The 13,721-nt window shown below is 33.3% G+C and overlaps 1 protein-coding gene across 1 annotated transcript in view; it reads right to left on the reverse strand.

Moving 5' to 3' along the window:
- Nucleotides 1-3,457: 3,457 nt before the first annotated feature.
- The window catches only part of cdc14ab (cell division cycle 14Ab), a 62,317-nt gene continuing 52,053 nt past the window's right edge, over nucleotides 3,458-13,721 (reverse strand). The window contains 2 exon segments of the mRNA XM_056447703.1: nucleotides 3,458-5,762; nucleotides 11,853-12,174. Coding sequence (XP_056303678.1) covers nucleotides 5,733-5,762; nucleotides 11,853-12,174 — 352 coding nt within the window. The 3' untranslated portion in view covers nucleotides 3,458-5,732.

The following is a 13,721-nucleotide window of genomic DNA, read 5'->3' on the forward strand; positions in this document are numbered from 1 at the left end:
TAGCGCACACTATAATGAGAATGTTTAGGAACAGGAGGGATACGTGGAGTCTATCTACTATTGATTCGAAAAGGATGCTGGTTTGGTTAAAGGAGGAATTTAATATGTGAATTAATGTAATTTCTGTCCCTCAGGGCGTTCTTTGTTGTTCTGTCTGTGGAACATAAAAGGAGATGTTTTGCAGAATGTTCGTGCTGCTCTATTTCATACTAAGTGAATGAGGACTGATGCTGTGCAGCTTTTCGAATTAGAAATTTTAAATTTTATTCTAGATTTGACAATAATTCTTTACCTGTTCAGCTTTTTTTACGCAACAAAAAATAATTTACCATTGGGGATGCACTTATAATAATAATTATAATAATATTCATATAAAAAAAATAGTCGGAAATCAGACTATTGAAAAATCTTATCTGATTCAATAAAAATGAACTGACTCAAGCCACGAGTCTTTTGTACAAGAATCAGATTACCACTGGTTAGAAGTATTTTTGATTCAGTAAAAAAGTTACGAGTCATTGTTTTGTTTGAGAATCAGACTACAGTAACTGTGTTTCAGTCGCCTGTGTGTTAATGCGCATTTCGAAGTACCAACACGAGTGCTGAAAATAGCAAATTTAGAATAAAAATATTAATTTTTTTTTGTAATTTGCGAAGTTTTTACGCTCACTTGACGTGGTTTTAGATTTGTGCAAAAACAGTTAACGTGAAAAATGGGAGTTGGAGACACATTTGCCGAATAAACTCTGATAATGCGAACATTAAAACCATGTGACTAATCAGCTGACTATTATGCTTGACTTGATTACGGATTGTTGCTAGGTTACCAATACTACAGTCAGTTGCTCTAACAACTTGTTGAAAAAGAAAAACGGATGTTTTTGCCATATTGTCCAGCTCTAATTTAAAGGTCTCGTGAAGTGCTTTGAAATCTGCATTATCGTTCGATATTTTGACGTAATCACAACTGAAACATGAAGACAGGGCGGGACTTATAGTATCTCCTCCCCTTTTTAAAAAAAAACAGCCAATAACATCTGTTATATCACAGCTCTGCTTTTTGGCACTTTTTATCAGCCTTCATGTTGTTTCAGTCAGCTAAACATATTTTTTATTCCCCAAAAAAACAACAACTCTAGATTAATGTTCATCCTGCCCCATTTCATACAATGTAAAAGAGAGGACTGATTCTTTACAGCTTTTAAAAAAATGAGAAAATATACACATTTTCATATTAACCTGTTACCGCGGTTCAGTTCATTTTGATTAATAACTGTTTTTGACAGCCTGAAAATGCATTACGCCTTTAGATGCAGTAAAAATAAACAAATCAGACTATTGCTTGCTTCGATTAAATAAATAAAAAAAAAACACTCAGAAAATTACACAAGTGCTGGGTTGTTGAAACCCAATGTCGGGTCAGATATCGTTGGATTAAGAAGTGCAATTTAAACATAACTGGAAAAAATCCAACGTTGGGTTACAACAACCCAGCTTTTTTTTCTCTCTCTCAGAGTGTAGACAACCACTGGCTATGTCGAGTTGTTGATTCACAAAAAAATATTCTAATAATTAAACGAATGAAGTAACTCGATTCAGATGTAAAAGTATTTTTATAGAAATTATTCCACTGACTGCACTGTAAATAACCAAGCCATTCAAGTTATTTGAAGGGGACTCTATACTGCTCAGTGAGCGCTGTCTTTCGGTTTAGATGTTAAAGCAGAGGTCCTGACTCTCTGTGGTCGATGGAAATCCCAGAATGTCCTTCGAAAAAAAAGTAGGGTTTTAACCCAGACATTGTGGCCAAATATGCCAACTGGCCTTTGTCCATCATAACCCCTAACCATCCCCATATTATAATTGGCTTCATCAATCTGTCTCCTCTCCAACAATCAGCTGGTGAGTGGTCTGGCGCAATACTGCCGTCACGTCATCTAGGTGGATGCGGCACACTGGTCGTGGATGGAGAGATTTCCTCAAAATCTGTAAAGCACACTGGTCGTGGATGGAGAGATTTCCTCAAAATCTGTAAAGCACTTTGAGTGTCCAGAAAATCGCTATATAAACGTAAAGAATTATTATTATTTGATAGGATTAGTTTGGCAATTGGGCTTGTCTTGCTATTTGTCTCTGAATTATTATGAGAACCAACTCAAAAGATTTACTCATTTCTTGAATAAGGTTGCATTTTTGATTCACGAGAAGAACAAACTCACACTAGCTCTTAAGTTGTATTAAAAGGTATATTTCACCCAAAAATGAAAATTCTCATCATTTAACCCTCCTTCACTTGTCACAAACATTTCAAAATTTCTTTCTTCTGTCAAACACAAAAGATGATATTTTGAAAAATAGTAGCCACTGACTTCTATAGTATTAGTTTTTCCTGTAGATTCCTATAACATTCTTCAAAATATCTTCTTTTGTGTTCGACAGAAGAAATATATTCAATAGTTTGAAACCACACACTTTTGGGTGAACCACCCTTTTAAACCAGTCTCAGATTGTGTTATATATTATTCTCTCGATACAAGTACGAGCTCATAAGAGTGATTTGAAGGTTCAGGAATCAAACTTAATGCATTGTTGTAACCCAATGCTGGGTCAAATATTGATAAACCCAACATTGGTGAAAGAACACGCATTACAGAACAGATAAAAAGAGCAGCATGACTATTTTCTTCATCCAATTCTCAAAGTGCACAAGTCAGAAAGAACAACCATAACAGTTTTGAACCATTTCAAAGATATTAAATCACTATTATTATTATATAGAGTCCGACAGCAGCCTTGAAACCTGCTATTTTCTTTGAGTTGATGATTGAGCTCATTGCGTATTCAAAAAGACAGACATTACACCTTTATAATCTCAAATCAAAGGGCTCGGATAAAACACAAGGCCACCCAATGAAAGGGCAAAAACACAAGGCCACAGTGTCAATTAAATCCATTACACCTATAACGCGCAAGTACCGCAACTACAAGTGAATTACATCTCTAAGAATGAGCGCTTCATATGAATTGATTTTTTTTTATATAAAAGATGGCTTTCTAAAACTAGGAAGGGAAATTCGTGACACATATTTGAGCATCAAAACGTGGAGGAATTAAACTGACATTTGGAAATACCAAGCGAAATCATAGCTGCGAACAGTCACTCGACTAGCAGCCATTTTCACAGCTGTCTCCAGACGCCCACGACCCGACGCCTGCTGCCAGAGAGACTCAAAATGAAAGACTTTGGTGCACAAATGTGTGGCGATCTGCAGTTCACACTCTGCTGGTTGTCAGGGAGAGTTTACCGTCGCTGCTTCCTTTATTTCCGTGGAACGGTTTAAAAGAAAATGTATTGCAGTCACAGGAAAACATAATTGGTGGAAGAAAACTAATTATGAATCTGCGCTTGAGAGAAAATACAAGAAGGAGGGGGGAAAAAAAACCCAAACAAACAGGCTAAAGCAAAATTAGTCTTTTATTTTCATTCTGGTCTTCAAAATCGTGTTTACATTGAAAAAGAGAGTAATGTACAATCCACTACATTGTATTTTAATGTCCATTTAGTATGTGAAAAGCAAACACTGCTTTAACATTGTTAGACTTTCTTTACACACTGCTCCAAAAATATATATATGTATATTTTTCTCATAAGCAAGATAGTAGTTTACATCATGTATATGTGAAAGAGGTAGAATACTTCAATCAAATAAGATTCTCCCAAAACGTATATACACACATACCTTATTCATAACACCGTCTGGAATGTACAGAGTGCTACATGAGCTAAAAGATGCAGATACAGAACAGTCAATTCGGTTACAACTGCATAAAAATGGAGTATTTGATCAAATACATGTGGGTTAGTTTAACCCAAAAATGAACAGTCATCATTTACTCGCCTAATATAAACATAAATGACTTATCTTTTCCTCAGTGGAACACAAAAGATGACGCTAGATAAAGTGTTCGAGCTGCTTTTTATTCATTTAAATGTAAAATAATAGGGCTGTTGAGGTCCAAAAGTATATTCATTTTGCCTGGTTTGTCGCATTTCATTGGATTATATAATAACAAAGGTGTAAAATGGCTTTATGCGATTTAAAATAGTAATAATAAAAAGGCAGATTTTATATTATTTCTATTAAATTTCCCAATTTCACACTTGGATCAAGCAGATAATAAAAAAAATAAATAAATAATGGAAAGATTTTATAAAACAAATGACGGGAATAGTGATTACTTCATTCATTCCACAGCAATTACAATTTAAAGCAGTAAAATTTCATAAAATGTCTTTACAACCCAATTAACAAAGTAATTTTATGGTACATCCGAAAGTCAACAGTCCCATTTTGTAAAAAGAGCTCAGTAAATTGCACAAAATGTTTTGTGTTTCACAAACGAAATAAATTCAAGTCGAATTGACTCTACTGTGCTTTTTTTGGTGACGTATATAAATAATCCAAAGGTTTTTCTAACCATAAATCTCCTGGTAAACCTACACAAACACTGTTTGATGAATGGTTTGCACATGACTGTAAACATCCTAAATGAACCGAATTTAAAGTCGGATTACTTCCGTAATAATGTACATTCATTATGTGCACTAACATGAAGGGTTTTGTAATTCACATCATCTCCAAAACCCAAGCTCTTGTACTGTAATAGTGTTTCTCAACCACGTTCCTGGTAAACCACCAGCTCTGCACATTCTCCATGTCTCCTGAATCAAACACACCTGATTCAGATCATCAGCAGAGATGGAAAGACCTGTAATAGGTATGACAGAAAAAGGAGACATGCAAAATATGCAGTTTTGGTAGAACGTGGTTGAGAAACACTGCTGTAATAGAAAGTTGCAGCTCATGATTGAGCGATTTCTTCATATGCTTTATCATTCATATCAGAAAATTGTGGCTAATGAAACCAACTGACTCGTACATGATGAGATGTTATATTGTGCTGAAGTGCTGGTGAAAGGACACTCATGAAGATGAAGCGTTTTCAAAAGCCCTTGAAGCTTTTTAAAAGCTCAGATCTGAATTAGTTCGATAATAACGTACATTATGATGTCACAATGACAAAAACATGTAAAATAAAAAGGAGTCCACCCTGAGCTGAACAAACAAAGCCCTTCATTTTCCAGAGAGGAAAAAATAAAGTTTGCTTGCAAATCGTAGTCGTGGTCTCATTAGCCGTCCGCCGTTGCGTGGAGACGAGTCCACCTTAGACCCCAAATGAAGAAAACACAACACTCTTTAATCGCTTCTGCCGCCCAAAAATCCCTTTGAAGGCGACACATAGCTGTCGAACCATTTTGCACCTTTCAAAAATAGCCCTCGCACTTGATATGTTACTCGGTAAATACTCGAGAGAGACACAAACGTGATATTTACGTCAGAGCAAATCCCCCAATCCAAAGATACAGAAATATACCAAACAAACCTTAATGCTGAGCATAAGAATTGTAGATAAAATAGTACAAAAATCTTCTAAAAATATTGTTCAGGACATCTATGTATGTTCATACATGGAGAAAAAAAAAAAAAAAAAAAAAAAAAAAAAAAAAAGGACGGCCAAGGCAAGTTTGTGTTATTGAACAGCATGCAGCAGACTGCAGAGGCCCTCGTAAGGTTGACCGTTCACCAGTCTCAAAAGCGCCTCCTTTCAGCTTCATTCCCCGAATTGGTGGTCACAGTGAAGGCGTCACGGGTTAACGGAAAATGGCGGCTTTAGTACTGAACATACTCCGACTGAAGGGACTGCAAATGAGAGGGGGGAAAAAGGAGAGAATAAAATGATTACAATGCTGAACGCAATTACAGAAAATTACATGGCAGAGGGTAGATAAATAATAGTCTAAAAAGCCAACCTGAGACATTACTATTGCAGCCCTGGCTGATGTAAATGAGGATGAAGTCAAAGCTTAGAAAGGAAATGAATTTGCATTTAATGTGTGTGTGTGTGTGTGTGTGTGTGTGTGTGTGTGTCTGACTTTGTGCAGAAAAAGGGCCACTTGGGTTAGAAGATGCAGGTGTACAACATGCTAATTATTCATTACTGCTCATCAGGGGTGGAGGTTCAAAAAAATAAGTGTACTTAATTATTACAGTTTTTCTGATTCAAAAAAAAAATGAAACTCCTATTTCTCATCTCCCACGCATAGACCTGCATGGACAACACTAGAATACATCACATACGGTCGGCTGGTCGCATACGGTCTAGTCGCAGGAGTTCAAATATTTTAACGATTTCGCAGCTCAAATCCGATAATTCAATAATTCTGTATACGGTGATGATCGGAACTTCACGCAGCTCCCGGACTACTCTCCATTGGAAATGAATGACGTTTGCAGTGGAAAGGTGGCTTAAGCCAGTAGGCTACACTGTTGGTTCTATTTAAGGCTCTGGTAAACAAAATTTGGTACTTGGATTAGTGATCCAACACAATGTTCCTGTGTAAAAAAAACTGTCATAAAAGTACGATGGATCAGTTCATCCTAGATAGCAACACATGGGATTTCCAAATCTGGACCAATTTGATGCAGATTACTTTTTTTTTAATCTTTAACTTTGGCAAAACGTTTGGGAGCTGTCAGATTGAATTTGTGAGGTGTGTGTGTGTGTGTGTGTGGTTGAACAAGCCAATCTGCTGATATATAAAGTTGTCTATTCAGGAGGATAAACTTGCTGATCAAGGAGCGCTGTATGATGCAATGCAGACATTAGGCTCTTATGATAGAAAAAAATAGAAAGAGAGTCTCTGAAAGCAATGTCAAGTACGTTTATGTACGTGAAATTACATCTAATTCACAAATGTATGCAACAACAAACTTAAAAAAAATAATATACAACTCAACATAACAGGGATGTTTGTTTCTCACTCATGCTGTAATGCTGAATCTCAATAAAGATGGGCGCCGCTGCAATGCCAAACAGAAGCAGAAAGCAGGTGTTTATACTCTTGCAGGAAACAAAATGTTTAAAACTCTAGTGCTGGAGCGGCACTTCCTGGCATTCGCTCTGCAATGTGCACAGATATGGATATTGACTCTTTAAAATGATTGATTCTTGTGGCCCGTTAGAGACCCGATGATTTGTGAAGCCCTGTTTTACCTGATAAGTGCTGTAAAGGGAATTATTTACTTGTATATCTGACTAATTTGATGATGTTATCTACAGAAACATTGCTCAGCCAACTCAATTTCACCATGTTCAAGCCCAATCCAAATAAATTCATAAGGCAAGGTGGTCTCTGCTATTTAAAGTTATTCACTTTCACAGATACGTTAAGTCCAACAGCATCACTAGGTTTAGAAATGAGAAAAACTTGTGCTACACTAATTTACATGTGCTATGCCATTTTTAGCAGCTCCACAGAAATTACATCTCTTCCTGTAAACGCCATGTAGGATCAAAAAACCGTTGTCAGCCGAATGCCCTTTGAGGAAGGATGTTTAACACGGCGCAGTTCTGTTGTCAGTGCGAGATGCAAAGCGATATTCATCATGACTGCGGTGAAACTTTGAGTCACTCCTGCTGTATGTGGAGGCGTTATGATGTTCCCAACAAAGACAGCACACTGCGCTCCAGGATGGCTCGATACAAGCTGGTCGTAAATTACATAAATGGGAGAAAGACTGCTTAGAAACTTGTGAAATCACGTGATTAGCAAGAACAGTGGCATTTGCTTAAAAAACTGCATTTCACAATGGACAGAAACAGGAAATTGTGAGGGAAGCTACTGAACTTCAGCCAATAAAACAACTTCCATAAGTACTGGGAGAAAGTCCAAGAACAACACACTAAAATCAAGCCTACAACCTTTCCGTCCGGCCAGAGGGTCCTCGGGTCACGCGATGGATACTACAAACTAATGCTCAAAGCGCAAGACAAGTGTGTCTTACAAGCTAATACAAACAAGATAAAAGCTCAATAAGTCAATAAGATTTTATTGAGTCGTTGAAAATATGCAGAGGGAATTGAATCGGATTCAGTTCTGAATTTGAGAAATATTTACCATCCTTAGTGTCATGAATGATGCTAGATATAAGGTGGATCTACTAAACATTTAGATACTATTTAATAAAAAAATATATATACGTGCAACGGCCACTTTATTAGGTACAACTGCTCGTTAATGCAAATTTCTAATCAGCCAATCACATGGCAGCAACTCAATGCATTTAGCCATGTAGACGCGGTCGAACAGAGTTCAAACAGAGCATCAGAATGAGGAAGAAAGGTGATTTAAGTGACTTTGAATGTGGAATGGTTGTTGAAGTTTCATTCAATACCTCCAAGTATCTAGAACCAGTTTGATCTTTGAATTAATACTTGACAAAAAATTACTAAAAATTAAAACAATTGAAGAGCATGAGCACCTGTTCATTTAGAAAATCACTCACCGGAAAAACAAAGACAAAGCTCAAATTAGGAGTGTACAATAATAACGAAATTTTTACATTTAATTAATCTATATTTTGTTTGTGTTTGTGTGTGTGTGTGTGTGTGACAGGGGGATGGGCATAAAATCAAATAAAAGTGTGGGTTTAGGTTTTAATGTATAAATAAGACAATAAAACTACCAGTAGTGTGTGGCAGGACTGTGTATTATTGAATAATTCACTTAATCATACATTCAATCTACTCATTCAAAACTGCAGATTCATTCAGAAACTAAGAAAGTAACTAATAAGAATATGACTGGCTTTATTCTGGATTAGATTTAAAATATGAGCATGTTTTGCAGGAAGATGGTGAAAAATGACAGCAAGTGCAGCACTACTTGAAGCGGGGGACTACTTGTTTGATAAATGCAACAAATATTCGATACGCTTGCATTTATTTTGCAGCGCACACCACTCCCATTGCATCAAACAGCAGCATTGAGGTGCCTTTAGTACTTGTTAGTAGCCAAACCACACCAGCACTGTCAGTCAAACACATTTTAAAGCCTTCATAATGTCCCTGTGGCTTTTAATATTAGTTTATTTAGCATTTATTTTCTCGTGCAGCGTGGGATGCACTTGCAGAAGGTAAAGGGCAATGGATTAGTTTATAATTAAAAAATTAGTCTCATCCCCACCACTCCATTAAAGCTCACTTGACAATGGCAATTAGGTAAACATTAGATAATGGAGTAATAGCTTTATGAGAAGACACTAGGGACAGCGGTACAGAGAGCTATACGTGACAGTTGTGGAAGTACACACACGGCATGCATGTGAAGTGTGTAATTGGTAAAAATAGACAACATGCAACATGCTTTGGGAAGTGTTTCAGAGCATCTGTTAAATATAAATAGACTGCAGGAGATCATGTTAGATTTGAAGCAGAGGATTTAGAAAAAAAGACTTCCAGAGAAAGAAAAAGTAGCATGGTAACTGTTGCTTCAGGTTAACACCTTAATAAGGACTTATCTTAAGTATCTTAATTCTAATATCTTAAGTATTATATAAACATAATATTATTCTGCAATTTCAAATTCCACTTTAATATAAATGTAAAACTATAACATGTAATAAATATAAAAAATATATTATCAATTATATTGACAACTTAAATTTGTTGTGTTTTATTTTCGGTAAATATTTAAATCAATATTACAATAAATCTATCATATCTTGCTTAAAATAATCTATTAATAAAACAAGTCATTGATTTTTGGAATTTTAGCAAATATATTTTGTGAATAAGTATTTTAATTTTAATTAGTTTATTAATTAAATTTCTTCATTTCATCATCTTTGCTGGAAAATGTTTTCTATTTTATTTATATTAAACCATATAATCACCATTATTATTATTAACTACACTTTTTTTAAATTATATTTCAATCTTCAATATTTATTTTCAGATTTTGATTCCAATATTGTGTTAATGCGTAATAAAGTTTTCATTTCAAGTTTTATAATATAAGACAAAAAAAATTCTAAATTTAATTAGAAAAAAAAAAACTAAATTGATTGATTGGTGAAATTTTAAACTCAACTATGAAATTGTTACATTAAATTATGAATGCAATTTTTTATTGATTCATTAAACTTGAAATAACTCATTACACATTATATTTTACTCAATTTATCAACACTTTCCTGTATTAAAAATAACTAAATATTTGAAAATAAATTGATTTAACTAAATTTTAAATGCAACAACGAAATAACGATAAATTATAAACAACTAACAATTTTTTATGGATTAATTAAATTTTAAATAAACTTTTATTACATATTATAAATGTCAAATAAATGAACAATAAAATATAACTCAACTCTCATATAAATATTAATTAATAAATTTAAAAAAATAATAATAGACTCATGTATATGACCAAAACATTTTTTGAAATACAATTCAATTCATCAATCTACTGTATATAACAATCTAAAAATCCATATTAATTATTAATCTATATACAATCTATATATTTATCAATTCTCATATATTAATTATTAATGTATAAGTTTAAAAATAATGCAACTATAAAGCTATTAGTTAAATAATTAACGCAATTTTAATGATTCATTACACTTGAAATATAATGAGTAACCAATAAATTAAACATTTAACATTTCCTATATCAATAATAATAATAAAATGTTCAAAAAATTTGACTAGTCAAATTATAAAGATACCTATACAATACTTACGTTAAATTAACAATTTTAATGATTCATTCAAATTGAAAACTCATTATACATAATATATGACCAATAAATTAAAAACTAAATATAATTTAACTTAAACACATTTAGCTATATTAATAATAATAAATAGGTTTAAAAATAAATTGATTTTTCAAATTATAAAATTACGTTTAATATTTTTTTTTAATGATGATTCATTACATTTGAAATAACTCATTACACAACATAGTGTAAATAATAAATTAAAAACAAAATATAATTCAACTTAACATTTTCCCATGTTAATAATAAAGAATAAGTTTTAAAAATGAACTGACTAGTCCAAATTTAAAATGTAACTATAATATTATGTCAAATTAAAAAAAGACTGATTCGTTAAATAAATAAACTCATTACACATTATACGTGACCAATAAGTTAAAGATCAAATATTTTATGTTTTTATTGTTGTTCTATTGTTCTGTAGTGCTTTGAGTTTGAGAAAAGTGCATTATAAATACATTTATTATTATTATTAGATAATTCAACATATAACATTCTCCTATATTAATTATCAACTAATAAATGTAAAAATAAATTGACCAGTCAAGTTAAACGGCTATATTATGCTAAAATAAAATATATATATTGATTTGATAAATTTGAAAAATCATTACACATTACATATAACCAATAGATTAAAAACAAAATTAAATTTAACACAGTCCTTATATTAACTATTAACTAATGAGTTTAAAAATGAATTGACCAATCAAGTTAAACAGCTATGATGTTAATTACTTAAAAAATTATTGATTCATTAAATTTGAAATAAACCATTACACATTATAAATGACCAATAAAGTAAAAACGAAATAATTAAATTTATTAAAACAATCTCATATTAATTAGTAATGAATAAGTTCAAACATAAACTGACTAATCAAAATTTTAAACATAGCTATATTAAATACTATGTTATTTTTTTATGCAATAAAGACTCATTCAATTTGAAACGACTCACCAATCGTAATTTTCAATTTATCAAAATGTTCAATTTATCAACACATTTTCCTCTAGTATTCATAAAAAACAACACTGCTCGACTCCTAATATCTAATAATGTCCTAATCGATTTAATCAGGAAGCAACAGTCACCACTGTACATGTTATGGTGTAATGCTGCTGCTGATTGTGATTCAGGGAGGATGGAGGACTTACTGGAATGGATCGGCTGAGGTGTCGGGTGGAGAGGCCGCTCAGCCCCGCCGGAGGGTTTCGCTGATGCCCCTGTTCACCGGCCGACAGCCGGGCATTGGCAGACGCTCCACTCGTGCCGCTATGGTTCAGGTTGTAGCCCAGGCTTTTGCTCGGGGAGCTGGTGGTGCTATACTGATTGTTGTTGTTGTTGACTTCATAGTGGTAATTGTAGGTAGTGCGGACGGGATGGGGTGTGAATGAGGACGGGGAAGGCGGCTTTCCGGAGCTGATGCTTTTGGTGTTTGGTTCGTATAGGTTGCCCAGAGAACTGGCTAACCTGGTGCTGGAGGACGGGAGGAGGAGGATATACATGAAGGGTGTGGGACAGGTGGACACAAAAAAAACCACTCCTAGCTGTGTCTAGGATGAAAGACAAGGGGACAAGGAGAGCATGCACTGTGGGGGAAACAAACTTTACTGGAGAAAAAAATAAATCAATAAAATAAATAAACAAATAAATCAATAAATCTGAAATGGGCTGGGCGACTTAAGCACTGTAAAGAATGCTGGGTTCAACACAAATCGATTAAGTTAAGTCATTTTTTACTAAGTTAGGTGGATTGAGCATAAATCAATTAAGTTGTCCAATCCAAAAAAACTTTGACAAAAAAATGGTGTCGTTTCAACTCATTTTAAATAAAGTTCTTTGAACAAGTGATTTTTGAGTGAATATTAATTAAACATTTCATATATTTGTTGCTCTGATCATTTACAATGTCAATAATACTTTTTCCTCATTTGTAAATACTGACTTTAATGGAGTTCATATTTTGACACATTAGCCATGCCAAGTATGTTTATATTTGAATTGATAGTTTAGTTTTGTAAATAAAGATGTTTGATTTAAGCATTCAGTTGTTGTTGCGACTCAGTTGATCAAATTTATTAGTATGTAGTTTTGCCATTTATGCTGATGAAAGAAAATTATCCAACTGTACTTCGTCGATGCCTTTCTTCTAATTGTTAAGTGTTAAAACGAATATATATATATATATATATATATATATACACACATGTACAAAAATGTTCTCATCTTTTAAAATGTCCTCGCAACATTAGTTTTTACAATTCAGCTAAAATGTCAAGTAAATAACCAATCAAAATGTTTTTCCTAATTATCTAAATTTCTGGAAAAGTCATATTGTGTTTAAAATCTAACTAACTAAATATTAACATCTTATTTGTTGCATAAAAATTAATACCACTTTTGTGATTGACCTCATGTTCTAACATTTGGGAAAACTTCATTTTTGCTTACGTGAAATTACTTAACATTTATTGTTTTACCTTTACAGATTAAATTGTTTGTTTTTGGCAGAGAGAATAATATACGATGTACGTCATCACATTGTACATTTTTCACCAATGTAAAGCATAAATATGTTTGTACTGGATTAGGTTAAAGGTATAATTCGCCCGAAACTGAAATTTCCACCATCATTTACTTAGATTTAAGTAGATATTTAGAAAAATGTTGATAAGCAGTGGCTATTGGCTTCCATAGTATGTTTTTACTAGAAGTCAACGGTTACCAATTTTCAAAATATCATCCTGCGCAAAAACCAAAAAGAGAAACTAAAAAGGTTTGAATACACTTGAGAGTGCGTAAATAACGAGTAACACCGTGTAAAAAACACACAACTTGATGTTGCGACGTATCTTTTTTCATGATAAAAGGAGTTTTATCCTAACCATCTTCGATGACATCACGCAAAATATTTTATTTTAGAAATGCTTTCCATTTCAGCAACATCGCGGCTGAACATGGCATTAACTACTGTGACAATGATCACCTCAGGTACAGATTATGTGCTTTATTCAGTGTTAAAT

The sequence above is a fragment of the Danio aesculapii genome, chromosome 22 (genome assembly GCF_903798145.1).
Source record: "Danio aesculapii chromosome 22, fDanAes4.1, whole genome shotgun sequence".
Classification (NCBI taxonomy): Eukaryota; Metazoa; Chordata; class Actinopteri; order Cypriniformes; family Danionidae; genus Danio; species Danio aesculapii.